This window comes from Ranitomeya variabilis, chromosome 1 (genome assembly GCF_051348905.1).
Source record: "Ranitomeya variabilis isolate aRanVar5 chromosome 1, aRanVar5.hap1, whole genome shotgun sequence".
NCBI classification, from domain to species: Eukaryota; Metazoa; Chordata; class Amphibia; order Anura; family Dendrobatidae; genus Ranitomeya; species Ranitomeya variabilis.
Window position 1 is genome coordinate 251,270,984 of NC_135232.1, and position 27,611 is coordinate 251,298,594.

The 27,611-nt window shown below is 45.3% G+C and overlaps 1 protein-coding gene across 13 annotated transcripts in view; it reads left to right on the forward strand.

Moving 5' to 3' along the window:
* The window catches only part of LOC143812727 (E1A-binding protein p400-like), a 220,183-nt gene that overhangs the window by 72,229 nt on the left and 120,343 nt on the right, over positions 1–27,611 (forward strand). For all 13 annotated transcript variants that reach the window (XM_077293327.1, XM_077293337.1, XM_077293331.1 and 10 more), the window contains 2 exons: positions 24,014–24,066; positions 24,641–24,695. In XM_077293327.1, the coding sequence (XP_077149442.1) occupies positions 24,014–24,066; positions 24,641–24,695 (108 nt within the window). The remainder of the gene's footprint in view (positions 1–24,013; positions 24,067–24,640; positions 24,696–27,611) is intronic.

Sequence of the window (27,611 nt, forward strand, 5' to 3'; positions counted from 1 at the left end):
ACCAAATCAACCCATATTCTAAGAGATGGACTAGAACCACCCATCCACCGCAGCGCCAGTACCTTTCGCGCCATAAACAGTGCCTACCGCAGAAAAATCCCAGTACAATGATCCCATGTTTCCGCACCCCAAATAAACAAGCCAATGGCTCGAGTGGGACAGGAATCGACAATACGGATGTCAATAATGTCGTCACCTCTTTCCAATAATGAAAAATAACAGGACATTTCCAAATCATATGAATAAAATCCGCATTACTGGAATGACACCTCAAACAATCTGACGAAGGGAGACGACCCATTTTAAAAAGACGAATCGGAGTCAAATAGGATTGGTATATAATGTACAATTGAGTCATCCTATTATTAATTGACGGGGAAACTTTAGTTGGGGATTCCAGAATATCGTCCCATTCTTCCCCCAGTGTATCTGGAAGAAGCCCCTCCCATTTCCCCTTGATAGAGTTTATAATAGACTCCCCTCCCATGGATAATAGATAGGTGTATAAAGAGGAAATAAGTCCTTGAGGACCTTGTGAGTTGAGAATTCCTATTAATGGTAAGGATGAAATAGCACGACCATTACCCATATTCCGTATGTGCGATTGAAAGGCTGATCTTAGTTGCAGATAGCGGAAAAATTTAGACCTCGGGATATTATAAGTATTTTGTAATTGTTCAAAGGAGATAAAAATCCCCTGGTTATGTATATTACCCACCGAGAGAACACCATGTGATATCCAAAATTCTGTGGACGGGTGGCCCAATAATTCCGGAAAATAACTGTTATTCCACAATGGCATTTCCGTTGCTATGTCAACAAATTTAATTATTTTTTTAATTTGCCTCCATATTGATCGTGCCAATCGGAGCAGAGGTAGCAGATGAGGAACACCAACCCTCTCCAGCTCCAAAAATCCCAGTGGACAATCAATTCGGGCTGAATAAAGCAAATGGCTCTCAGAGTTGGGGAGAGAGTTATTGGGCATCCATTTAATTATCATTTTAGCCTGCCTGGCAAGATAATATAGGTAGAAGTCCGGCAAGGCCGCCCCGCCCCCCTGCTTGGGTCTCTGTAGAGTAGATAGCTTAAGTTTAGGCCTAGTCTTTCCCCATACGAAGGATGATTTAAGGGAGTTTAGAGTCGCAAAGAAAGATTTAGGTATTGGGACAGCACTATGTTGAAAGCAGTAACTTAATTTGGGGAGCAATATCATTTTGATCAGATTTATACGGCCAGCCACAGAGAGTGGGAGCCTATCCCAGGTAGCAAATTTGGATTTAACCAAATCTAATAATGGGTAAATATTAAGTTGTAAATCGAGTTGACTACGTTGAGACATATGTATTCCCAAATATTTGAAACTGGAAACGATGGGCAACAAAGAGAGACTCTCGAGGCATGATGTTGGGGTATGAGAGAGAGGCATCAGGGCAGATTTATCCCAATTTATATAAAGACCGGAGTATTTGCTGAATTTATCTATCATCGTTATTAGTTTTGGTAGCGTATCCTCTGTTTGATCCATAAACACCACCATGTCGTCAGCATAAAGACCAATAGTGTCCACTCGATCTGCAATGTGTATCCCTTTAATGTCTATAGAGGACCTCATCCGTATTGCCAAGGCCTCTATTGCCAGGGCAAATAGAGCCGGGGAAAGAGGGCATCCCTGGCGAGTTCCCTTATGCAGAGAAAAGGGTTCAGATATAGAGCCATTCACAACCATACGCGCCCTGGGTTTCGCATATAATGTACCTATCCCCCTCAGAAATTTGTCTCCAAAACCGTACCTCCGTAAACATGCAGAGAGGAAGGACCACTCAAGGGAATTTAAAGCCTTAGCCGCATCCAACGATGCCAATGCCCACTTATTATCTGACTCCAGAGAGCTATATTGGATGACCGACTGTACCCGCCTGATATTGATGGAAGTACTTTTCCCCGGCATAAAACCAGTCTGGTCCGGGTGTATAAGATCTAATATAATCGTATTCAGCCTGGTAGCCAGAATTTTAGTAAAGATTTTATAATCCACATTCACTAAAGATATTGGTCGATACGATCCACAATCTAGAGGATCCTTCCCCTCCTTCCTGAGCACAATAATGTTGGCATCATAAAACGTTTCAGGCACTGACTCTCCCCTCCATATTCCTCTGAGTACTTTCAATAGCAGAGGTGCTAACTTATCTCGGTATTTCCTATATAATTCAATGGAAAACCCATCAGGTCCCGGGGCCTTCCCGGTAGCCATATCCGCTATAGCATGTTCCACCTCCTCCAAAGTAAACTCAGCCTCCATGAAGGCTTGTTGGGATGGGCTCAGTGAGGGGAACGTTATGTCTGATAAGTAGTCCAAACATTCAAATACATCAAGACCGCTGCTAGATTTATATAATGAGAAATAATAATCGTGAAAACACTGAAGTATCTCGGCAGTAGAGGACACTAATGAGCCATCAGGTAGACGGATCTGTAATATTGTGTTGGAGGTGTTGTGTTGGCGTACTAAGAAAGCTAGGAGTGTACTGGCCTGATTCCCCAGTTCAAAGTAGGACTGACGGGTGAAGAATAATTTGCGTTTCGACTTAGTGTCTGCATGTTGGGTATACAACCTCTGGGAAGTAAGCCATTCAACTCTGTTACTACTAGTCTGATCAGCTATATATGTGGCCTCTTGAGTCCTTCAGTCGCCGCTCTATCTCATCATCCTCCTTCGCCGTTACTCTTTTGATGTAAGAAATTGTAGAGGACAAACACCCCCTCAAGTATGCCTTCAGGGTATCCCAGAATAAACCAAGATTCTGGGGTTCCGGATGTGTTAAAATAAAACAGTTTAACTGGTCAATCGTCCTGTCGCTAGAGTCTATTAATTTCAGCCAGAAGGGGTTCAATTTCCAGGATCTATTGTTATTGGGCTGCCCGTATTTAAGTTTAAGAATAATCGGACTATGGTCCGAGATTCCCCTATTGCCGTGTTCAATACTATCCACCCAAAGTGCCAAGCTACTGGACCCAAATATGTAGTCTATACGAGATAAGGATTGCTTAGTAGACGAGTGGCAGGTATATCCCCTAACCTCCGAGTGGCCCATTCTCCACAAGTCTAGCCAACCGCTGCCGTCCATAAACAGTGCCAGTTGAGAGGGGGTCTGAGGTAAAGATTCCCCAGGTGTTGCGTCATCCAGTCTCAATCTATCCATGGAATGATTCATGACTAGATTAAAGTCACCCATACAAATAACATTGGCATCTGGATATTTCAAGGAGAAGCCCAGTGCCATACGGAGAACCGACATGTTGGCGGGGGGAGGGTTATAAACACACAATATCACATATTCAGGCGAGTTGATAAATGCATGCACAAAGACAAAGCGGCCCTCAGGATCTCGCCGTGCCTCCTTGGCCTCCCATCTAACCTCCTTGTGTATCAGCAGAGAGACCCCCTCTTGAGTAGCTGGTATGGAATGCATGAAGAGACCACTGCACCCACGGTTTTTGCATACATCGAACCGTATCTCTAGTTAGGTGTGTCTCCACCAATGCCACAACATGAGGGTGATATCTTTTGATTTGTGAAAATACTTTGATTTTCTTCCGAGGAGTTTTAATACCCCGTATGTTCCAGGTCATACATATAATTTCAGACCCCATGTTTGTATTTAAAGGGAAGATTAATGCGTATCATTGTTACTTGGGCGCGGCTCAAAGACAACACACAGAGCAAGGTGTTAATATTGGCGGCAACCATATACATCAAACAAACAAAACTAGTACATAAAACCAAAGGGTACCGTCACACAGTGCCATTTTCATCGCTACGACGGCACGATTCGTGACGTTCTAGCGATATCGTTACGATATCGTAGTGTCTGACACGCTACTGCGATCCGGAACCCCGCTGAGAATCGTACGTCGTAGCAGATCGTTTGAAACTTTCTTTCGTCGTCTAGTGTCCCGCTGTGGCGGCATGATTGCATCGTGTGACACAGGTTGTATACGATGTGCGCACAGTAACCAACGGCTTCTACATCGCAAATACGTCATGAAATTATCGCTCCAGCGCCGTGTATTGCAACGTGTGACCGCAGTCTACGATGCTGGAGCGATAATTATACGACGCTGCAACGTCACGAATCGTGCCGTCGTAGCGATGAAAATGGCACTGTGTGACGGTACCCAAACCAAGCAAAACTTGAACAATGGAGGAGCGTATTCCAATACTCCTACAGTCATAGAAAAGGGGATACCCTCACTGAATTCAGTGTCCGGTATTGTTGACATCTTTCGCACCCAGACAAAAAGCTCCATTTATATTGCCGTTAAACAAAGAACCCAGATTAGGAGTCTTTCACATTAGACCCCCTGTGTGACCGCAGCCATTCGGCCACTTCCGCTGGGTCTGTAAAGAATAAAGAGGAGCCCTCATGGACAATACGGAGCCGGGCCGGATAGAGCATGGAGTAGATGATACTTTTATCTCTGAGTTGTTTCTTGATATCTATGAATCATGCCCGTTGCTTTTGGAGTTCCATGGAGAAGTCTGGAAAAATCGAGATGGTAGCATTGTTGAATTTAATGAGGCCCTTCTGCCGCGCCAGACGAAGAACAGCATCTCTGTCTCTACAATTGAGGAGACGTGCCAGAAAAGGTCGAGGTGGCGTTCCAGGGGGGAGAGGTTTCGTTGGGACTCTATGGGCCCTCTCCACCGAGAAGGTTGAGGAGAATCCGTCCCCCAGGGAGGTCTTAAGCCAGTCTTCCAGAAATTGCTCGGGCTGCTGACCCTCCTAAGGCTCCGGGAGACCAATAATTCTAATATTATTGCGGCGTAATCTGTTTTCCAAATCATCTGCCTTTTGCTTCCAAGCATTTACGGAACCAGCAGCCTTTTTCAGTGTAGCCTCCATAGGTGTGATAGTATCCTCTATGTGAGACACTCTGGTTTCAACCTCCGAAATACGCCCGCTCATAGCTTGCATATCATGTCGCAGACGGCCCACTTCAGTATGTACATCCTCTATTTTTTCCGTAAGAGATGATCTAGTGAGGGAGATAGCCTGCATTAACTGCTCGGATGCCTATTTAAGAGTCAGTTCATCTTGTTCTCCCTCTTCGTTGCTATCAGAGGGACGGCCTTTGCGCTGGGACGGTGCAGAACTGTTTCTAAGAGTGCGCACATTATCAGGAGGATCATCCCTGGCGAACTTCTTTAGCTTATCAGCAGCCCCTGCTCCTTTAGAGTGTTGCATGGCAGGCAGGCAAAAGGACCCCACAAAGCAATTCCAGATATAGTTATGAATAAGCCGAGCCCCAACTTCCAGGTCTCTTATAGTTAAACACTGGACTGTGTTCCAAGGGACCACTAGACAGGCGGCTAGAGAGATGATGAGATTTATAAAGATAGTCACTTTAATATTTGCCTGAGCCCTGTGCAGCTGAGCGGTCTCACAGTTTCCACAGGGGGGAGCAGCAGGGAGGGGGTAAATACCTCTAATATTATGGCGCTGGCAAATGAGGTGTTTATTTGACGGGGGGCGCAGGGCCCAATTTTTCAGGGCACACACCGCACCACCCTTTATTTCCTCAGTTATGTGCTCACCCCTCCAGCCCCGCAGATATGGTAGAGAGCGTCGCTTCCCTTGCTGTTAGGGCACGCGCTGTGTTAGTGACCGCTGCTCCCTGTAAGTGCCGCCGTCCACCTCAGTCTTCCTGGCTCCTGTGCCCAAGTGCTTCACAGCACTCACCGCTGTGGCCCGATCACCGCCGCCTCCAAGGAGGAAGAAGCCCGGCTCCAGCAGAAGACGGTGTCGCGTTCTGTGTCCTGAGGCGCGCTCACCGAAAATGGCCGCCGCTGCACATGGAGCCCCTCGGCTATTCCGAACTCCGCAGCTCCTGACGTCCCGGGCCTCCACAGCAGTTGCCCGGACGGCTCACAAGGCTCCCGAAGGTGTGGGGTTCCGTTCTCTGACGGTACCACCCGGCAATTGAAGGTATAAACGGCAGGATAGGCTCAGGATGTAGGGAGCTCCTGTTAGATGCGTCCTTCTTCTTCGGCTACATAGCCACGCCCCCGTGTTGTGTGAACTTTGAATGCCCAAGTGCTTCACAGAAGTTTATAATGCAGAGTCGTGAAAAAAAAAAATAATAATAATTTCCACAAAAAAGATTTTTTTAGCCCCCAAATTTTTATTTTTACAAGGGTAACAAGAGAAATTGGACCCCAAAAGTTGTTGTCCAATTTGTTCTGAGTAAACTGATACCCCATGTGTGGGGGGGACCACTGTTTGGGCACATGGCTAAGCTTGGAAGGGAAGGAGTGCCGTTTTGGAATGCAGACTTTGATACAATGGTCTGCGGGCGTTATGTTGCGTTTGCAGAGCCCCTGATGTACCTAAACAGTAGAAACCCCCCACAAGAGACCCCATTTTGGAAACTAGACCCCCCAAGGAACTTATCTAGATGTGTGGTGAGAACTTTGAATGCCCAAGTGCTTCACAGAAGTTTATAACGCAGAGTCGTGAAAATAAAAAATATTTTTTTTTCCACAAAAAAGATTTTTTAGCCCCCAAGTTTTTATTTTCACAAGGGTAACAGGAGAAATTGGACCCCAAAATTTATTGTGCAATTTATGCTGAGTAGGATGATACCCCATATGTGGGTGTAAACCACTGTTTGGGCGCATGGCAGAGCTCGGAAGGGAAGGAGTGCCGTTTTGGAATGCAGACTTTGATAGAATGGTCTGCGGGCGTTATGTTGCGTTTGCAGAGCCCCCGATGTACCTAAACAGTAGAAACCCCCCACAAGTGACCCCATTTTGGAAACTAGACCCCCCAAGGAACTTATCTAGATGTGTTGTGAGAACTTTGAATGCCCAAGTGCTTCACAGAAGTTTATAATGCAGAGTCGTGAAAATAAAAAATATTTTTTTTTCCACAAAAAAGATTTTTTAGCCCCCAAGTTTTTATTTTCACAAGGGTAACAGGAGAAATTGGACCCCAAAAGTTGTTGTCCAATTTATCCCGAGTACGCTGATGCCCCATATGTGGGGGTAAACCCCTGTTTGGGCACACGGCAGAGCTCAGAAGGGAGGGAGCACCATTTGACTTTTTGAGCGCAAAATTGGCTGTGGCGTTTAGAGACCCCCTGATGTACCTAACCAGTGGAAACCCCCCAATTCTAACTCCAACCCTAACCCCAACACACCCCTAACCCTAAACCCAACCCGATCCATAATCCTAATCACAACCCTAACCCCCAAAACACCCCTAACCCTAATCCCAAAGCTAACCATAACCCTAATCAAAACCCTAAACCCAACACACCCCTAATCCTAATCTAAACCCTAACCTCAAAACCTAACCCTAATCCCAATACACCCCTAACCCTAATCCCAAACCTAACCCTAATCCCAAATGTAACCCTAATGCCAACCCTAATCCCAACTCTAACCCTAACTTTAGCCCAAACCCTAACTTTAGCCCCAACCCTAACCCTAACTTTAGCCCCAACCCTAACCCTAGCCCTAACCCTAAGGCTATGTGCAAACGTTGCGGATTATGCTGCGGATCCGCAGCGTTTCCACAGCTGCGGGTCCGCAGCAGTTTCCCATGAGTTTACAGTACAATGTAAACCTATGGGAAACATAAAACGCTGTGCCCATGCTGCGGAAAAAAACACACGGAAACGCAGCGGTTTACATTCCGCAGCATGTCAATTCTTTCTGCGGATTCCGCCGCGGTTTTACACCTGCTCCATAATAGAAAACCGCAGGTGTAAAACCGCAGGGGAATCCGCACAAAAATCGCGGTACATCCGCGATAAATCCGCAGGAAAAATGCAGCGTTTTGGCCCTGCGGATTTATGAAATCCGCTGCGGAAAAATCCACAGAGAACCATTCTACGTGTGCACATATCCTAACCCTACCCCTAACCCTACCCCTAACCGTAACCCTAACCCTAATTGGAAAATAGAAATAAATAAAAAAAATAAAATAAAGTATTTCAGAAAAGTGCTTAGGTTTTTTTTTACATTAGTTAGGCTACGTTCACATTAGCGTCTTTGGGCGGAGATAGGATCTCACAGTGACCAAAATAAAAGAAGAGGAAGAATCTTCCTCTGCCGGCCGGCAGATCATGGCGGGCGCACTGCGCATGCACCTGCCATTTTCTTACCGGAGCAAGAAGCCGGCGGCCAGGAGAGGACACAGGAGGACCCAGGGACACCGGTAAGTATAACAGGGTCCCCGAATCCCCCTATTTCTCTGTCCTCTGATGTGCGATCACATCAAAGGACAGAGAATTACACATCGCTTTTTTTTTTTTGCGGTCGCCGGTAAACAGTTAATTACCGGCGATCGCAAAACAGGGTCGGTAAAAGCCGACTCCGATCATGTTCTTTGGGGTCTCGGCTACCCCCAGCAGCCGAGTCCCCAATCTTTGGATCTTTGGAGATCTTTCGGATGCCGGGCGGCGGGCGCACTGCGCATGCGCCGGCCATTTTTTTCCCGGAAAAAGATGGCAGCGCCCATCGGGAGCCACGAGGAGCACCGGGGGAGACAGGTGAGTATCGAGGGGCTATCGGGTACCCCATTTCTCTGTCCTCCGATGTGCGATCACATCGGAGGACAGAGAAATTAAATGGCAAATCGCGTTTTTTTTTTTTTTTTTGTTGGTACCGCCGGTAAACGGTTAATTACCGGCGATCGCAACTCGGGGGTCGGTAAAAAACCCCCGAATCATGTTCTCTGGGGTCCCGGCTACCCCCGGCAACCGAGACCCCAGAGAAAATCCGACTCTGGGGGGCGCTATTCACTGTTTAAGTACCCTTAACTGCCGCTGTTAAAAGGCGTATCGGCGGTCGTTAAGGGGTTAATGGGGCAAAAGACAAGTGATTTGAATTTTGTTGTATTTTTTAAAGTTTGTTAATATTTTTTTTAAACTTTTTTTTTATTATTTTATAATTGTATTTAATAGTCCCATTAGGAGACTTAAAGTTTCAATCATCCAATCGCCTATGCTTCAGCCATAGGCCAACATTCACAGGAGGATTGTGATGACATGCACATGGGGTCTTCTGCAGACCCCCCGACATTCAGGACAACCCATTGGCACTCTGTGAGCTTTTTGTCTGCGCGTGTTAAATGCCGCTGTTAGTAATTGATAGCGGAATTTAACAGTATTAGCAGCTCAACGAGTCCTGGATGTTGAAAGACCAGATTTGAGCGTACCTTATTAAAAAAAAAAATAAATAAATGCATCATTATTGGCCGAATGCTGTGTTTCTGGCTCAAACAATTACACACCCTGAAAGAATGGAGGAGAATATAAGGCTTTGTTCACATCTGTCTGTGGGATTTGGCAATTCTGTCTTTTTTGATCTCTAGAATACTGCTGCCTGCAGTGCTTTTCTTGACTTCAAAATGACATAGCCCTTGCCAGAACTTTAACAGACCCCATTAAAGTCCGTAGGTTCTATCAGACACTGCTGGGTTCTGTTGTATAACTCTACATTTCTTTCAACACTGCAAGATCACCTTTAGCAGAAGCCATGATGCAGATGTGAAAAGAGACTAACAAATGTAAATGTATAATCCCCTTTTATTATAATAATAGTGCAATCATGGCCGAAAGTGTTGGCACCCTTGAAATTGTTCCAGAAAATTATTGAAATTACACATGTGCAATCTGTGGACATTTGAATGAAATGAATGAAATGAAATGTTATGGCAGGAGACCCAGAAGGACCTCACTGCTGACACAGAGACCTAATACTGCTAGACTGCAGTTTGCAAAAAGGTACGTGAATAAGCCAAAATCCTTCTGGGAAAGCGTCTTGTGGACAGATGAGAGCAAGATGGAGCTTTTTGGTAAAGGATTTTGGGTGGCAATGACCCCAAAACATACTTCAAGAAGCTTCCATTGAACACCTGTGGAGAGATCTTAAAATTGCTATTGTGAGAAGGCGCCCTTCAGATATTAGAGGCCTGGAGCAGTTAGCAAAAAAAGGGTGGTCCAAAATTTCATTTGAGCTGTTTAAGAAGCTTGTTGATGGTTATAGGAAGCGATTGATTGCAGTGATTTATTCCAAAGGGAGTGCAACCAAATATTAAGTTGAGGGTGCCAACAATTTTGTCCGGACTATTTTTGGGGGTTTTGTGTGAAATGATGTCCAGTTTCCCTTTTTTTTCTGTGTTTTTTTTTCGTGTTCCAATACACACAAAGGAAAAAAGCCTGTATAACAAAATGTGTAATTGTAATAATTTTCTGGGAGAAATACTTAATTGTCTGGAACAATTTCAAGGGTGCCAACAGTTTGTATAGACTGTATAGAGGTAGGAATAGATAATCTGGGCAGTCTTTTTCATACTTTTTTTAAAAAAAAAGTTAGGGTTCATGTCTGCTTGCTGGTTTAATCAGTCATTATATGATCACTCATGTGTGATTTGCTTGGTCACGTGTCGAGCTTTTCTTCCTTCTTCTCTGTGTGTTAATGTAAAAGCATTGAGGGAAAACAGGAAGTGAAGTTAGTTGGCATATGATCACAAGAAGGCAAACCGAACCAGCAAACGGAGCCAAATCCGTGAGTGCGCTACCTACTGTTAGGATTCGGCATTATACAATGCCTGAAGAACCCCTTTAATGATTAGTGGTTTCACCACTTCTTTCATGGCTCCTTTTGAGTATGATACCCGCAAAGTGCCCTCCCCATCCACCACAGAAGCACATAATGATGACCCCAGAGTGACTCTAGCAAAGTCTGATGCCCAAGCAGCATAGTATGATGGCCCACAACTCCTTTATATGTGTATATGGCTCCCTATATGCAGTATGATGTCCCCACAGTTTCCCTAAATACAGGATGATGTCTTCACATCCACTTTATGATGGCCCACTATACATAGTATGATGGTCCCCACAGTTCTCTATCCACAGTATGATGACCCCACAGCTCTCTATGCACAGTTTTAGGCTCCCACATTTCACTATATACAGCATAATATTCCCCACAGCTGCCTATACACAGTATGATTGCCCTTATAGTTCTCCATACACATTTTGAAGTAATCACGGTTCTGTATATACAGTGGGGATCCACCACAGCTCACTATATACAGTATGGGGGTCCAACAGCTCCCCTATACACAGCATGATGACCCCCATACTTGCCAATGTACATGTAATGACTGATAAAATAATAATACAAAAAATTCTCATCCCACCATGTTACCCCAGAGCGCTGCTCCAGTCTTTGCAGCATGTGGTCTGAATTTTGGCTCTGCAGGTGTGAATCTAGTAGCATCATCGCACCCGCTGCCTCCAATCTCAGATGCACAGGGTGACTGCTGGAGGAAGGAGCCATCGGTTCCCTCCTTCACCAACGTGTTCAACTGTATCTGCATCCTCTGGCGGGATGGGGTGAAGATACGTTGCTCAGCAACGAGTACCCAAGACTCAGGTGCCCCATATCATCCACGAGGTCTGCTCCTTTGGACACCCTCTGATGGATTTTCCAGTGGGCCAGGCCAAAGCTTAAAGGGAGGGTGCCGTGATTTTAGTTTTTGTATTAATAATTATTGATTATACAATCAATTATTTTTAATACAAAAGTAAATGTACCTCTTTCATACTTTTTTATTTATTCACTTTTACATTCACCACTGGAGGCCGCCATTTTCATTAGTGTGGGTGTAAGTGTCTGGGCACGACACTTGCACTCCTCACTTACGGCAGCCATGTACATAGGAGCCAACGGTCGGGCTCCGACCGCATCTCCTGCCTCTCAGCTGTGACTTGGCCACGCCCACTGAGCTGCCACGTCACAGCTGTGAGAGGAGATCGCGGCCATTTTGTTTATTTCCCTCTGCCATCGCACACACAGCTCAGTGCGTGCGATGGCAGAAGCTGCTGCTGGGAGAAGCTGCTGCCGAGGGTCCGAGGTAAGTATCTGCAGCGAGGAGCTGTGATTGCAGCCTGTACTTAGTATTACATTACAGGCTGCAATCACTGCCGACCTGTTCAGAGCAGAGCAGGGAGATCGTCACACTGCTCTGCCCTGAACATGACTCAGCACTTCCTGGTAGAGGAAAGAAGGTAAGTACAGCGTTTTTATTTTCTTATGCATCTACCACTGCTACCAGCCCCTATATACCACCTAGCATTGCCTGCCTGCCTCTGTATACCACTGCCTGCCTCTGTATACCACTGCTACCTGCCTGCCTGCCTCTGTATACCACTGCCTGCCTCTGTATACCACTGCCTGCCTCTGTATACCACTGCCTGCCTGCCTCTGTATACCACTGCCTGCCTGCCTCTGTATACCACTGCTACCTGCCTGCCTGCCTCTGTATACCACTGTCTGCCTGCCTCTGTATACCACTGCCTGCCTCTGTATACCACTGCCTGCCTCTGTATACCACTGCCTGCCTGCCTCTGTATACCACTGTCTGCCTGCCTCTGTATACCACTGTCTGCCTGCCTCTGTATACCACTGTCTGCCTGCCTCTGTATACCACTGCCTGCCTCTGTATACCACTGCTACCTGCCTGCCTGCCTCTGTATACCACTGCCTGCCTCTGTATACCACTGCCTGCCTCTGTATACCACTGCCTGCCTGCCTCTGTATATGTTGTGAATTTACCTTTTGGCTCCCTCTAGTGGCTACTAGTGTTTTTACTCTGGGTATGTCTATCATCCCTTGTATGCTCACCTGGGTCGTTAGGTCAGGGGTGTTGCTATATTAGCTCCCTGGACCTTCAGTTCAATGCCTGGCAACGTTGATATCAGAGCTAATCTGTAGTGCTCTTGTCTACTGATCCTGGTTCCTGCTTGATTAAGCTAAGTCTGCTTTCTTGCTTTTTGCTATTGTTTTTGTTTTGCATTTTTGTCCAGCTTGTACATAATCTGTATCCTATCCTTGCTGGAAGCTCTAGGGAGGCTGGAGTTCTCCCCCCGGGCCGTTAGACGGTTCGGGGGTTCTTGAATCTCCAGTGTGGATTTTTGTTAGGGTTTTTGTTGACCATATAAGTTATCTTACTACATTCTGCTATTAGTGAGTGGGCCTCTCTTTGCTAAACCTAGTTCATCTCTGTGTTTGTCATTTCCCCTTACCTCACCGTTATTATTTGTGGGGGGCTTGTATCCAACTTTTGGGGTCTATTCTCTGGAGGCAAGAGAGGTCTTTGTTTTCCTCTTCTAGGGGTAGTTAGTCCTCCGGCTGGCGCAAGACATCTAGCGACCAACGTAGGCATGTTCCCCGGCTACTTCTAGTGTTGGCGTTAGGAGTAGATATATGGTCAACCCAGTTACCACTGCCCTATGAGCTGGATTTTTGTACTTCGCAGACTTGCTGATATCTCTGAGACCCTCGCCATTGGGGTCATAACAGTTTGCCAGGCCTGTATTAAATGTTAAATGCATTGCAGAAGCGGGATTATAAGAAAGAAAGTTCTGAGTTTTTTTTTCTCTCTCTCATTTTTTTTTCTTTTCCCCTTTACCTCTGAGTGGCTTGTGATTGCTGCAGACATGAATGTCCAGACCTTGATTACAAGTGTGGACCAGCTTGCTGCTCGTGTGCAGGGCATACAAGATTATGTTACCAGAAATCCTATGTCAGAACCTAAGATACCGATTCCTGAACTGTTTTCCGGAGACCGATTTAAGTTTAGAAATTTCAGGAATAATTGTAAATTGTTTTTGTCCCTGAGACCCTGTTCCTCTGGAGACTCCGCTCAGCAAGTGAAAATTGTTATTTCTTTTTTACGGGGCGACCCTCAGGATTGGGCTTTCTCGCTGGCGCCAGGAGATCCGGCATTAGCTGATATTGATGCGTTTTTTCTGGCGCTCGGTTTGCTTTATGAGGAACCCAATCTTGAGATTCAGGCAGAAAAAGCCTTGCTGGCTATGTCTCAGGGCCAGGACGAGGCTGAAGTGTATTGCCAAAAATTTCGGAAATGGTCCGTGCTGACCCAGTGGAACGAGTGTGCATTGGCTGCAAATTTTAGAAATGGGCTTTCTGAAGCCATTAAGAATGTGATGGTGGGTTTTCCCATTCCCAGAGGTCTGAATGATTCTATGGCCCTGGCTATTCAAATCGACCGGCGGTTGCGGGAGCTCAAAACCGCAAATTCCCTCATGGTGTTGTCTGAACAGGCACCTGAATTAATGCAATGTGATAGAATCCTGACTAGAAATGAGCGGAAAATTCATAGATGCCAGAATGGCTTGTGTTACTACTGTGGTGATTCTACACATGTTATCTCAGCATGCTCTAAACGTCTTACTAAGGTTGTTAGTCCGGTCGTCATTGGTAATTTGCAACCTAAATTTATTCTATCTGTAACCTTGATTTGCTCACTGTCATCGTATCCTGTCATGGCGTTTGTGGACTCAGGTGCGGCCCTGAGCCTTATGGATCTGTCATTTGCCAAGCGCTGCGGATTTGTTCTTGAGCCATTGTAAAATCCTATCCCTCTTAGGGGTATTGATTCTACGCCATTGGCAAAAAATAAACCGCAGTTTTGGACACAGGTTACCATGTGCATGACTCCCGAACATCGGGAGGTAATACGTTTTCTTGTTCTGCATAAAATGCATGATTTGGTTGTTTTGGGTTTGCCATGGTTACAGACCCATAATCCAGTCTTGGACTGGAAGGCTATGTCAGTGTCAAGTTGGGGCTGCCATGGAATTCATGGAGATTCCCTGCCCTTGTCTATTGCTTCTTCTACGCCTTCGGAAGTTCCGGCGTATTTGTCTGATTATCAGGATGTCTTCAGCGAGTCTAAGTCCAGTGCACTGCCTCCTCATAGGGAATGTGACTGTGCAATAGATTTGATCCCTGGCAGTAAGTTTCCTAAGGGGAGACTGTTTAATCTGTCGGTACCTGAACATACCGCGATGCGTTCATATATCAAGGAGGCTCTTGAGAAGGGGCATATCCGTCCTTCTTCTTCCCCTCTTGGTGCGGGATTCTTTTTTGTGGCCAAAAAGGACGGATCTTTGAGGCCTTGTATTGACTATCGGCTTTTAAATAAGATCACTGTCAAATTTCAGTATCCTTTGCCGTTGTTGTCAGATTTGTTTGCCCGGATTAAAGGTGCCAAGTGGTTCACCAAGATAGACCTTCGTGGTGCGTACAACCTTGTGCGCATTAGGCAGGGCGATGAATGGAAAACCGCATTCAATACGCCCGAAGGTCATTTTGAGTACTTGGTGATGCCATTTGGGCTCTCTAATGCACCTTCAGTTTTTCAGTCCTTCATGCATGACATTTTCCGGAAGTATCTGGATACATTTTTGATTGTTTATCTGGATGATGTTCTGGTTTTTTCTGATGATTGGGACTCGCATGTGGAGCAGGTCAGGATGGTTTTTGAGATTTTGCGTGAAAATTCTTTGTTTGTAAAAGGCTCAAAGTGTCTCTTTGGTGTACAGAAGGTTCCCTTTTTGGGGTTCATTTTTTCCCCTTCTGCTGTGGAGATGGATCCAGTCAAGGTCCGAGCTATTCATGATTGGACTCAACCCTCGTCAGTTAAGAGTCTTCAGAAGTTCTTGGGTTTTGCGAACTTCTACCGTCGTTTTATCGCACATTTCTCTAGCGTTGTTAAACCGCTGACGGATATGACCAAGAAAGGCTCTGATGTAGCTAACTGGGCTCCTGCTGCCGTGGAGGCTTTCCAGGAGTTGAAACGCCGGTTTACTTCGGCGCCTGTTTTGTGCCAGCCTGACGTCTCACTTCCCTTTCAGGTTGAGGTGGATGCTTCGGAGATTGGGGCAGGGGCCGTTTTGTCGCAGAGAGGCCCTGGTTGCTCTACTATGAGACCTTGTGCCTTTTTCTCTAGGAAGTTTTCGCCGGCAGAGCGAAATTATGATGCGGGCAATCGGGAGTTATTGGCCATGAAGTGGGCATTTGAGGAGTGGCGTCATTGGCTCGAGGGTGCTAAGCATCGGGTGGTGGTCTTGACTGATCACAAGAATTTGATGTATCTCGAGTCTGCTAAACGCCTGAATCCTAGACAGGCCCGCTGGTCATTGTTTTTCTCCCGTTTTGACTTTGTGGTCTCGTATTTACCAGGTTCTAAGAATGTGAAGGCCGATGCTCTGTCTAGGAGCTTTGTGCCTGATGCTCCTGGAGTCGCTGAACCTGAGGGTATTCTTAAGGAAGGAGTTATCTTGTCAGCGATTTCTCCAGATCTGCGACGTGTGTTGCAGAGATTTCAGGCTGGTAGGCCTGACTCTTGTCCACCTGACAGATTGTTTGTGCCTGCTAAATGGACCAGCAGAGTCATTTCCGAGGTTCATTCCTCAGTGTTGGCAGGGCACCCGGGAATTTTTGGCACCAGAGATCTGGTGGCCAGGTCCTTTTGGTGGCCTTCCTTGTCAAGGGATGTGCGGTCATTTGTGCAGTCCTGCGGTACTTGTGCTCGAGCTAAGCCTTGCTGTTCTCGTGCCTTCGGGTTGCTCTTGCCCTTGCCTGTCCCGAAGAGACCTTGGACACACATCTCTATGGATTTCATTTCGGATCTCCCGGTGTCTAAAGGCATGTCTGTCATCTGGGTGATATGTGATCGTTTCTCCAAGATGGTCCATCTGGTTCCTTTGCCTAAGCTGCCTTCCTCTGCTGATCTGGTTCCTGTGTTCTTCCAGAACGTGGTTCGTTTGCACGGCATTCCTGAGAATATTGTGTCGGACAGAGGATCCCAGTTTGTTTCCAGGTTCTGGTGATCCTTTTGTGGTAGGATGGGCATTGATTTGTCGTTTTCGTCCGCTTTTCATCCACAGACTAACGGACAAACGGAACGAACTAATCAGACTCTGGAGGCGTATTTGAGGTGTTTTGTCTCTTCTGATCAGGATGATTGGGTGACCTTCTTGCCGTTGGCTGAATTTGCCCTTAATAATCGGGCTAGTTCTGCCACCTTGGTTTCGCCATTTTTCTGCAACTCCGGTTTCCATCCTCGTTTTTCCTCGGGACATGTGGAGCCTTCTGACTGTCCTGGAGTGGATTCTGTGGTGGATAGGTTGCAGCGGATCTGGAATCATGTGGTGGACAACTTGAAGTTGTCACAGGAGAAGGCTCAGCGTTTTGCCAATCGCCACCGCGGTGTGGGTCCCCGACTTCGTGTTGGGGATTTGGTATGGCTGTCTTCTCGATTTGTTCCTATGAAGGTCTCCTCTCCCAAATTTAAGCCTCGATTCATTGGTCCTTACAAGATATTGGAGATCCTTAATCCTGTATCCTTTCGCCTGGATCTTCCGGTGTCGTTTGCCATTCACAACGTATTTCATAGGTCCTTGTTGCGGCGGTACGTTGTGCCTGTGGTTCCTTCTGCTGAGCCTCCTGCTCCGGTGTTGGTTGAGGGCGAGTTGGAGTACGTGGTGGAGAAGATCTTAGATTCTCGTCTCTCCAGGCGGAGGCTTCAGTACCTGGTCAAGTGGAAGGGCTATGGTCAGGAGGATAATTCCTGGGTGGTCGCCTCTGATGTGCATGCGGCCGATTTAGTTCGTGCCTTTCACGCCGCTCATCCTGATCGCCCTGGTGGTCTTGGTGAGGGTTCGGTGACCCCTCACTAAGGGGGGGGGGTACTGTTGTGAATTTACCTTTTGGCTCCCTCTAGGGGCTACTAGTGTTTTTACTCTGGGTATGTCTATCATCCCTTGTATGCTCACCTGGGTCGTTAGGTCAGGGGTGTTGCTATATTAGCTCCCTGGACCTTCAGTTCAATGCCTGGCAACGTTGATATCAGAGCTAATCTGTAGTGCTCTTGTCTACTGATCCTGGTTCCTGCTTGATTAAGCTAAGTCTGCTTTCTTGCTTTTTGCTATTGTTTTTGTTTTGCATTTTTGTCCAGCTTGTACATAATCTGTATCCTATCCTTGCTGGAAGCTCTAGGGAGGCTGGAGTTCTCCCCCCGGGCCGTTAGACGGTTCGGGGGTTCTTGAATCTCCAGTGTGGATTTTTGTTAGGGTTTTTGTTGACCATATAAGTTATCTTACTACATTCTGCTATTAGTGAGTGGGCCTCTCTTTGCTAAACCTAGTTCATCTCTGTGTTTGTCATTTCCCCTTACCTCACCGTTATTATTTGTGGGGGGCTTGTATCCAACTTTTGGGGTCTATTCTCTGGAGGCAAGAGAGGTCTTTGTTTTCCTCTTCTAGGGGTAGTTAGTCCTCCGGCTGGCGCGAGACATCTAGCGACCAACGTAGGCATGTTCCCCGGCTACTTCTAGTGTTGGCGTTAGGAGTAGATATATGGTCAACCCAGTTACCACTGCCCTATGAGCTGGATTTTTGTACTTCGCAGACTTGCTGATATCTCTGAGACCCTCGCCATTGGGGTCATAACAGTATACCACTGCCTGCCTCTGTATACCACTGCCTGCCTGCCTCTGTATACCACTGCTACCTGCCTGCCTGCCTCTGTATACCACTGTCTGCCTGCCTCTGTATACCACTGCCTGCCTCTGTATACCACTGCCTGCCTGCCTCTGTATACCACTGTCTGCCTGCCTCTGTATACCACTGTCTGCCTGCCTCTGTATACCACTGTCTGCCTGCCTCTGTATACCACTGCCTGCCTCTGTATACCACTGCCTGCCTCTGTATACCACTGCCTGCCTCTGTATACCACTGTCTGCCTGCCTCTGTATACCACTGCTACCTGCCTGCCTCTGTATACCACTGTCTGCCTGCCTCTGCATACCACTGCCTGCTTGCCTCTGTATACCACTGCCTGCCTCTGTATACCACTGTCTGCCTGCCTCTGTATACCACTGCTACCTGCCTGCCTCTGTATACCACTGTCTGCCTGCCTCTGTATACCACTGCCTGCCTCTGTATACCACTGTCTGCCTGCCTCTGTATACCACTGTCTGCCTGCCTCTGTATACCACTGTCTGCCTGCCTCTGTATACCACTGTCTGCCTGCCTCTGTATACCACTGCCTGCCTGCTTCTGTATACCACTGCCTGCCTCTGTATACCACTGCCTGCCTCTGTATACCACTCTCTGCCTGCCTCTGTATACCCCTGCCTGCCTCTGTATACCACTGCCTGCCTCTGTATACCACTGCCTGCCTCTGTATACCACTGCCTGCCTGCCTCTGTATACCACTGCCTGCCTGCTTCTGTATACCACTGCCTGCCTGCCTCTGTATACCACTGCCTGCCTGCCTCTGTATACCACTATCTGCCTCTATATACCACTGCCTGCCTGCCTCTATATACACCTACCACTGCTACCTCTGTCCTGGGTAGCTAATCCTGTCCCGTGTACTGTGTCCTCAGCAGTCAGTATCACACAGGACAGGATTAGATACACGGCTCAGCAGTCGGTATCACATAGGACAGGATTAGATACACGACTCAGCAGTCGGTATCACACATGACAGGATTAGATACACGGCTCAGCAGTCGGTATCACACAGGACAGGATTAGATACACGGCTCAGCAGTCGGTATCACACAGGACAGGATTAGATACACGGCTCAGCAGTCGGTATCACAGGACAGGATTAGATACACGGCTCAGCAGTCGGTATCACACAGGACAGGATTAGATACACGGCTCAGCTGTCGGTATCACACAGGCCAGGATTAGATACACGGCTCAGCAGTCAGTATCTAATCCTCTCCTATGCACTCTCCCCCCTGCGTGTCTTTTCCCATTGTGGTTTATTATTTTTGTTGTGGGAGATGAGGGAGTCGAGGATTATGCGTTCGGTATGGTTTAAAAAAGATTAATAAAGGACTTTATTCTGGCCGAGTCTTTATTTACAATACAACTATAGGATTAGTAATGGATGGGTGCCTTATAGACGCCTCTCCATTACTAAGCCGTGGGCTTGATGTCACCGGACAATATGGAGGTGACATTAACCCCACAAATATGAACCCCACTTGCTACCGCTACAGGGCAAGTGGAAATTGCCAGGCAAAGCGCCAGAAAAGGCGCATGTAAAAGGCGGCTGAGAGCTGATGTTTTTAGCCTGGGGGGGGGGGGGACAGTATCCATGGCCCCTTCCTAGGCTATTAATGTCAGCCCGCAGCTGTCTGCATAATATTTGATGGTTATTAATTATAAGGGGGCCCCACGTCTTTTTTTGGGGGGTGTCAAACATTTTAATAGCCAGTAAAGGCTATAAGTATACAGTTGCGAGTGTGTGAGTGTGAGCACACCCTCCCACCCACAGACCAGTACACTGCTGTCCTGAAATACTGTGCTCCTGTCACCCTGCTCCTTCCACCATACGTCTCTCACCTCCCTAGAGCAGCACAATACCATATGGATCACGTATAATACCGATTTTATATATATATATATATTTATATATATATATATATATATATATATATATATATATATATATATATATATATATATATATATATATATATATCTCACATATACTCCCATAAAGACCACACATTATGCTGGGATATTATAGTATATATATAATATCACACATTATGCCGCCAAGTATTGTGTGATCTATGTGACGGTATTATATGTGATCTATATGGCAATACAGGTCCTTCTCAAAAAATTTGCATATAGTGTTAAATTTCATTATTTACCATAATGTAATGATTACAATTAAACTTTCATATATTATAGATTCATTATCCACCAACTGAAATTTGTCAGGTCTTTTATTGTTTTAATACTGATGATTTTGGCATACAACTCCTGATAACCCAAAAAACCTGTCTCAATAAATTAGCATATCAAGAAAAGGTTCTCTAAATGACCTATTACCCTAATCTTCTGAATCAACTAATTAACTCTAAACACATGCAAAAGATACCTGAGGCTTTTAAAAACTCCCTGCCTGGTTCATTACTCAAAACCCCCATCATGGGTAAGACTAGCGACCTGACAGATGTCAAGAAGGCCATCATTGACACCCTCAAGCAAGAGGGTAAGACCCAGAAAGAAATTTCTCAACAAATAGGCTGTTCCCAGAGTGCTGTATCAAGGCACCTCAATGGTAAGTCTGTTGGAAGGAAACAATGTGGCAGAAAACGCTGTACAACGAGAAGAGGTGACCGGACCCTGAGCAAGATTGTGGAGAAGGACCGATTCCAGACCTTGGGGAACCTGAGGAAGCAGTGGACTGAGTCTGGTGTGGAAACATCCAGAGCCACCGTGCACAGGCGTGTGCAGGAAATGGGCAACAGGTGCCGCATTCCCCAGGTAAAGCCACTTTTGAACCATAAACAGCGGCACTGGACTGTTGCTAAGTGGTCCCAAGTACTTTTTTCTGATGAAAGCAAATTTTGCATGTCATTCGGAAATCAAGGTGCCAGAGTCTGGAGGAAGACTGGGGAGAAGGAAATGCCAAAATGCCTGAAGTCCAGTGTCAAGTACCCACAGTCAGTGATGGTGTGGGGTGCCATGTCAGCTGCTGGTGTTGGTCCACTGTGTTTCATCAAGGGCAGGGTCAATGCAGCTAGCTATCAGGAGATTTTGGAGCACTTCATGCTTCCATCGGCTGAAATGCTTTATGGAGATGAAGATTTCATTTTTCAGCACGACCTGGCACCTGCTCACAGTGCCAAAACCACTGGTAAATGGTTTACTGACCATGGTATTACTGTGCTCAATTGGCCTGCCAACTCTCCTGACCTGAACCCCATAGAGAATCTGTGGGATATTGTGAAGAGAAAGTTGAGAGACGCAAGACCCAACACTCTGGATGAGCTTAAGGCCGCTATTGAAGCATCCTGGGCCTCCATAACATCTCAGCAGTGTCACAGGCTGATTGCCTCCATGCCACGCCGCATTGAAGCAGTCATTTCTGCCAAAGGATTCCCGACCAAGTATTGAGTGCATAACTGAACATTATTATTTGATGGTTTTTTTGTTTGTTATTAAAAAACACTTTTATTTGATTGGACGGGTGAAATATGCTAATTTATTGAGACAGGTTTTTTGGGTTATCAGGAGTTGTATGCCAAAATCATCAGTATTAAAACAATAAAAGACCTGACAAATTTCAGTTGGTGGATAATGAATCTATAATATATGAAAGTTTAATTGTAATCATTACATTATGGTAAATAATGAAATTTAACACTATATGCTAATTTTTTGAGAAGGACCTGTATTATGTTTGCTCAGTGTTGTGGAATGATGTAAAAACTATATGACGGTGGTATATGAGAACTATATTGTGGGATTATGTGTGATCTATGTGGAAGTACTAGGTGAGGATTATATGGCGGTATTATGTGTGATCTATATGGTGGTATGTGAGAACTGTATGACAGTATTGTGTGATCTATTTGATAGTATTGTGTGTGATGTATATGGCGGTATTATGTGTGATCTATATGGCGGTATTATTTGAGAACACTATGGCAGTATTATCTTCAGATAGCAGACCCATTCTATGGTGGTTCTGGCTGAGCACCTGCACACGGGTCTGGGGTAATAGAGGGGGCAGCATGACCTCCAGTTAGGTGCAGTTAGGGCTAGTGATGCAGCTGAAGAGAGGGGTCTCATTTTTATCGTTACTATATGGCTACGTTTCCTTCCCAGCGTCACCCCGTACTTCGCCTGTCGCCTGGCTTTCACACATCGCCAGGACAGGATGGAGAAGACAGGATCTGAGGAGGGGAATGGGGTCTGCATGCAAAGTCTGGATCAGAACAGGCCATCAATCCACAGAAATGTTTCCTGGATTTCTGTGGAGCAGACGTTCCATCCATGTGTATAAAAGACAGCGCTCTATGTACAATCCCTGGCTGCTCTGCGCACTGAACATGGTGCCACCTCCATAGACCAGCACACTGCTCTCCTGAAATACTCTGTGCTGCTGTCACCCTGCTCCCTCCACCACATATCTCCCAGAATCCTTGCTGGCTGCCATCCTCGGTGACTGTCTACTTGTCAGTATAAGGCTGCGGTCACACTAGCAGTATTTGGTCAGTATTTTACCTCAGTATTTGTAAGCCAAAACCAGGAGTGGGTGATAAATGCAGAAGTGGTGAATATGATTCTGTTATACTTTTCCTCTATTTGTTCCACTCCTGGTTTTGGCTTACAAATACTGAGGTAAAATACTGACCAAATACTGCTAGTGTGACGGCAGCCTTACTCTGCAGTCACCAACAAAATGGCTGCTCACTGTGTTCCTGAATCCTCTCATCCCTTAGCAAACACCTAGAAGGGAAGGAGAGGAGACATCACACACGTCAGCAGACTCCGCCCATAATTACTGCAGTGCTGTAATGTGAGCTAGTTGTACACGAGGTTTTTCTGAAATTTCAGCAGCTGCTCCCCCTAGTGTTTAAAAGTGGAAATTCCAAAACTTTTCAAATTATTTTTCATATTTTACTAAATTATAAACAAATGAAAATATTTTTTAAGAAAATTTAAACATTAAATCTTTACATTTTTACAATTGCTGTAAAAAATTTTTTTTATGGCACCTTCCCTTTAACATCTATATTTTTTCTCTGATAAAGCATATAGACAGGGATTGTTCTAATAAGATGAGGTCTGTAAAGGGAATCTGTCAGCAGGTTTTTGCTATGTAATCTGAGAGCAGCCTGATATAGGAACAGATTTGCTGATTTTAGTGATGGGTAACTTACTGGGCTGTGTTTTACTGTTGCAATAAATCAGTGTTTTATCAGCAGCAGATTGTCACTACAGAACTAGTTGTCAGGTGCCTTCTAGTCAACTTGATGATGTGACCCCGCCCCCACCACTGATTAGCAGCTTTCTGTTCATATATAATGTACACAGAAAACAGGCAACCAGGGATGTGGGTGAGGTTGTACAGAGCTCAGCATTGCGAGCACTGCTAGATCTGCAGCAGAGAAAACTGTGATTCTATCAGAACTGCTGCACCCAATAAACTTAAGTGACACACAGCTGGAATCGGGGTCTTGCCCCTACAGTATGCTGCTGTCAGATTACATGGCAATAACCTGCTGACAGAATCCCTTTAATTGTGTTTCATTTCTGCATAGCAAATAACATGACTATAAATCTTTACTTGCAGGTCCACTTAAAACAATCGAAGAGGCTTGTGTTAAACACAAATATGGAAATAAAGTAAGCAACCCCTGTCATTTCTTTGTTATTTAATTTCTGGCAATATAGAAGTACTTTTTTAAATTAAATCTATATTTATTGCAGGTATAATAAAATATAATGTATGAAAGCCATTCTCCCAAACTTAAACTATGCTGTCCTCATCATAGGACAGGCCATTCAGCTTTGATCAATGGCATATAATCTGTAAGAAGCCCACCGATCAGCACATGATGAGGCGAGCACTGTATGTCCGCCTCTATTAGGTGTCCCAGCCCTTCACGTAGAGTAATCTGGACAACTTAAGTTTAGCAGTGTTGTGGCCACATAGGCCTTCTTTAGGTTCCACCATGTCCAAATTGTTGACAGCCTTTCCTACAGCCTGCTGTGATAGATGTGAAGCTCTAAAATAAAGAACAAAATATGATTCACATCTTATAAACATTTAAAAGAAATGAACAGATAATAAACATATATGTGAAGTCTGTATGCATAACACAAGGCAAAATACCGACATGAGCTCGTCTAATGTCCAAAGGAATGAGAGACAAATAAGTGTCCAGTATTAGAATCATGTTTTTATGTTTTCTGACAGTTTAAACAGACTTGGAGAAAACGAAAAGCAAGTGCCTCCTGGAGTGACGGAGAAGGTTGGTTCATATTTATTCAGTATAGGAGTTTTGCTGTACATTCATTTTAATAGAATATGTGGCTATATTTTATAATTGACATGGAAGGGTTGGGGGGTGATCCAGTGCTAAAAATATACATCCCTGCTTTCTCACCTGTGCCATTGGGGGCACAGGACCATGTGTTATATAGCAGCTTCCACTAGGAGGTGGACACTAAGTAGTTACCGTAAGTGTGTGCTGCTCTCACAGGCGAAGAGCTAATCAGTTTTAGCTTTGGAGCTTTTAGGTTAGGAATAGAGCTTTGAATAAATACTCTGATGCCCCACACAAGAAGGGACAAACAGTCTGGTCCTAAGTGTGTCATTGGCATATTCTATCGGATGAGAGAATCGACGGTCCTGTACACCTGCCCTTAGACCGAGTCATTCACACCACGATTATGGCCAGAAAACCATCTTCCTTTTGCATCCACCACAGAACCTGGAAGATGTACTTCCAATGATGTTGTTGAGGGAGGATCTAAATTGATCCTTCACGGTTAACTCAGTGATTTCCAAATTAATCTACAAGGTGTTGCCGGCAACTGAAAATGACCAGACGGAGACGTGTGCCTCTGTATGGGGGATCGAGCAGATCTCTGGCCCCCATTTATTCTGTATGACTTTTCATAGTCATAGAAATTATACTTCAACCAATCAGCATAAGAACACGCTCACAGTTCTTAGCCTATAAAAATGCAGGAACAGTCTGTGCGTCAAAGTTTTGTAGAACAATACACCCTCAGTCTCATGTTCTATTTAGATTGCAACAATCAAGGTCTCATAACAGCTGTAAACTTTAGCCTACTAACAAAATTTATATCAAAACAACAAAATGGAGTCGAAAAGCACAAAATGGAGAATCTTTCTTAATTTCTTCCTTCACATTCCCCCCTAGATAAATTTTGTTAATTAATGTCCAGCATCAGAGGTACTATCCCAAGCTATAAGCTCGAGGGGTACTGGTCTTCACATGGCTGGTGCCTTGTTACCAGCCATGGCTGTTGCGGCCTACCCGTCCCCCCTGTATACTAGAATTTACGAATAACAATTATTGATAACAGTAGTGGGGATCTTTTGAAAATAGCCATGCACTTGGCTTCAACATCTTCGCCAGGTAACTTTGTGAAATCGGTGTAGAGAAGAGCAAGGGTGGCAACGCTTTTGGTTTCATCACTAGTTGTCTTAGTGCAGAATTTCCTAATACACACAGAAATACACCAAAAAACAAGTTTTAGTATTACATACATAACAAGGATAAAGGCAACAATATATAACAAACTTTGCAAGATTCCAGCTATCCAGCCCCCAAATCCCTTAAACCAATTTGCTGGATTAAAAAAGGAGAAGGTGTCTGCCCACCAACTGTCCTTATTACGGTCATTGTCTTTATTATATTGAGCTCTGAGTCTTTGAATATCCTCTAACTTTAACTTTAACTTCATAGTACTATTGGGATCTATATAATAACAGCAGACAGATCCAATAACCTGACACATACCGCCCTGTGCTGCTGTTAAATAATACAGTACTACAGTATATTGATTAGTGACTATGATAAGTTGGTTTTGGACAGCAACAGTAGTATTAAGTATATCCAATATATCCCAAATTTGATCATCTAGATAGTCTGTGGCCCTAAGCAATTTAACCCACATTTGTGTAATCATAGGGTAAATGAAAATAGAACTGACAATTTTATTGGCTATACCCATCTGTGCTACTAATCTTTCATGATATTGGACAAACTTATTATTCAAGGATATTGGGGAAATTAGGCTGCCCCATGCGGTCACCAATATTATTATATGGAAATACGAAAAACCAAAACATTATGTCCCCTTATTTGCTACTAGTCTGTTTGACCAGCTTCCAGTGCGATACGTGGATCCACGTCGGCCTTCCTTCCAGCTTTACTGACATAGGAGTGATACTGAGGACTTGGTAGGGACCGTCATACAAGGGTTCTAGTCCGTGTTTTCTGACATGGCTTTTCACGACCACAAAACCACCAAACTTTAAGTTGTAACAAATATCGGTTTCTGCTGAATCTGGAAGGGAAGAAGAAACTAAAACATGGGTGTTAGCAAGATTTTGACTAAGCTGAATAACATATTGAACAGCACGGTCAGTTTCTTCTGATAACTACTGAGACTGGAAATTTGCAACTGGGGGCCTAGCACCAAACAATATCTCATATGGGGACAGGCCATGTTTTGCCTCAGGGGTAGTACGAATGTGGTACAGTACAATGGGTAGGAGCTCTGGCCATGGAGCCGTAGTCTCCTGCATCTTTTTGGTCAATTGTCCCTTCAGTGTGCCATTCAGCCTCTCAACTTTCCCACTGGATTGTGGATAGTATGGAGGGCTACAGTGGATCCAAACATTGTCAAAACCTCCTGATACACATAGGACTTGGTCACTTTCAACGACTTCTTGAACACCATATCTGCATATAACTTCCATCACCAGTTTCTTCGCTGTAGTCTTTGCAGTCATGTTGGTAACCGGGAATGCTTCCGGCCAACTGGAGAACATGTCGACAACCACCAGACAATATTCATACCTTCCAGACTTAGGCAATGTGATGTGGTCCACTTGGAGCCTTTGGAAAGGATAGTCGGGCTTAGCAAGATACTTCTGGGGTACACGTTGAAGTTGACCGGGATTGCGGGTCTGACAGATATTACATGCACGATTGAGTGCTGTCAGGACTGTAGAAATACCTGGAGCCCAGTAGAATTTTTGTACCAGGGCTAGGGCCTGTTTTTTTCCTCGATGTGTGGGCGGCCCATGTGCCCACATGGCAATAGCAGGGTACATCCGCTTAGGGAGACACACAAGTTGGTCCTTTTCCAGAGACCATGTCCATACGTGCTCCATCAGCCTTCCACTG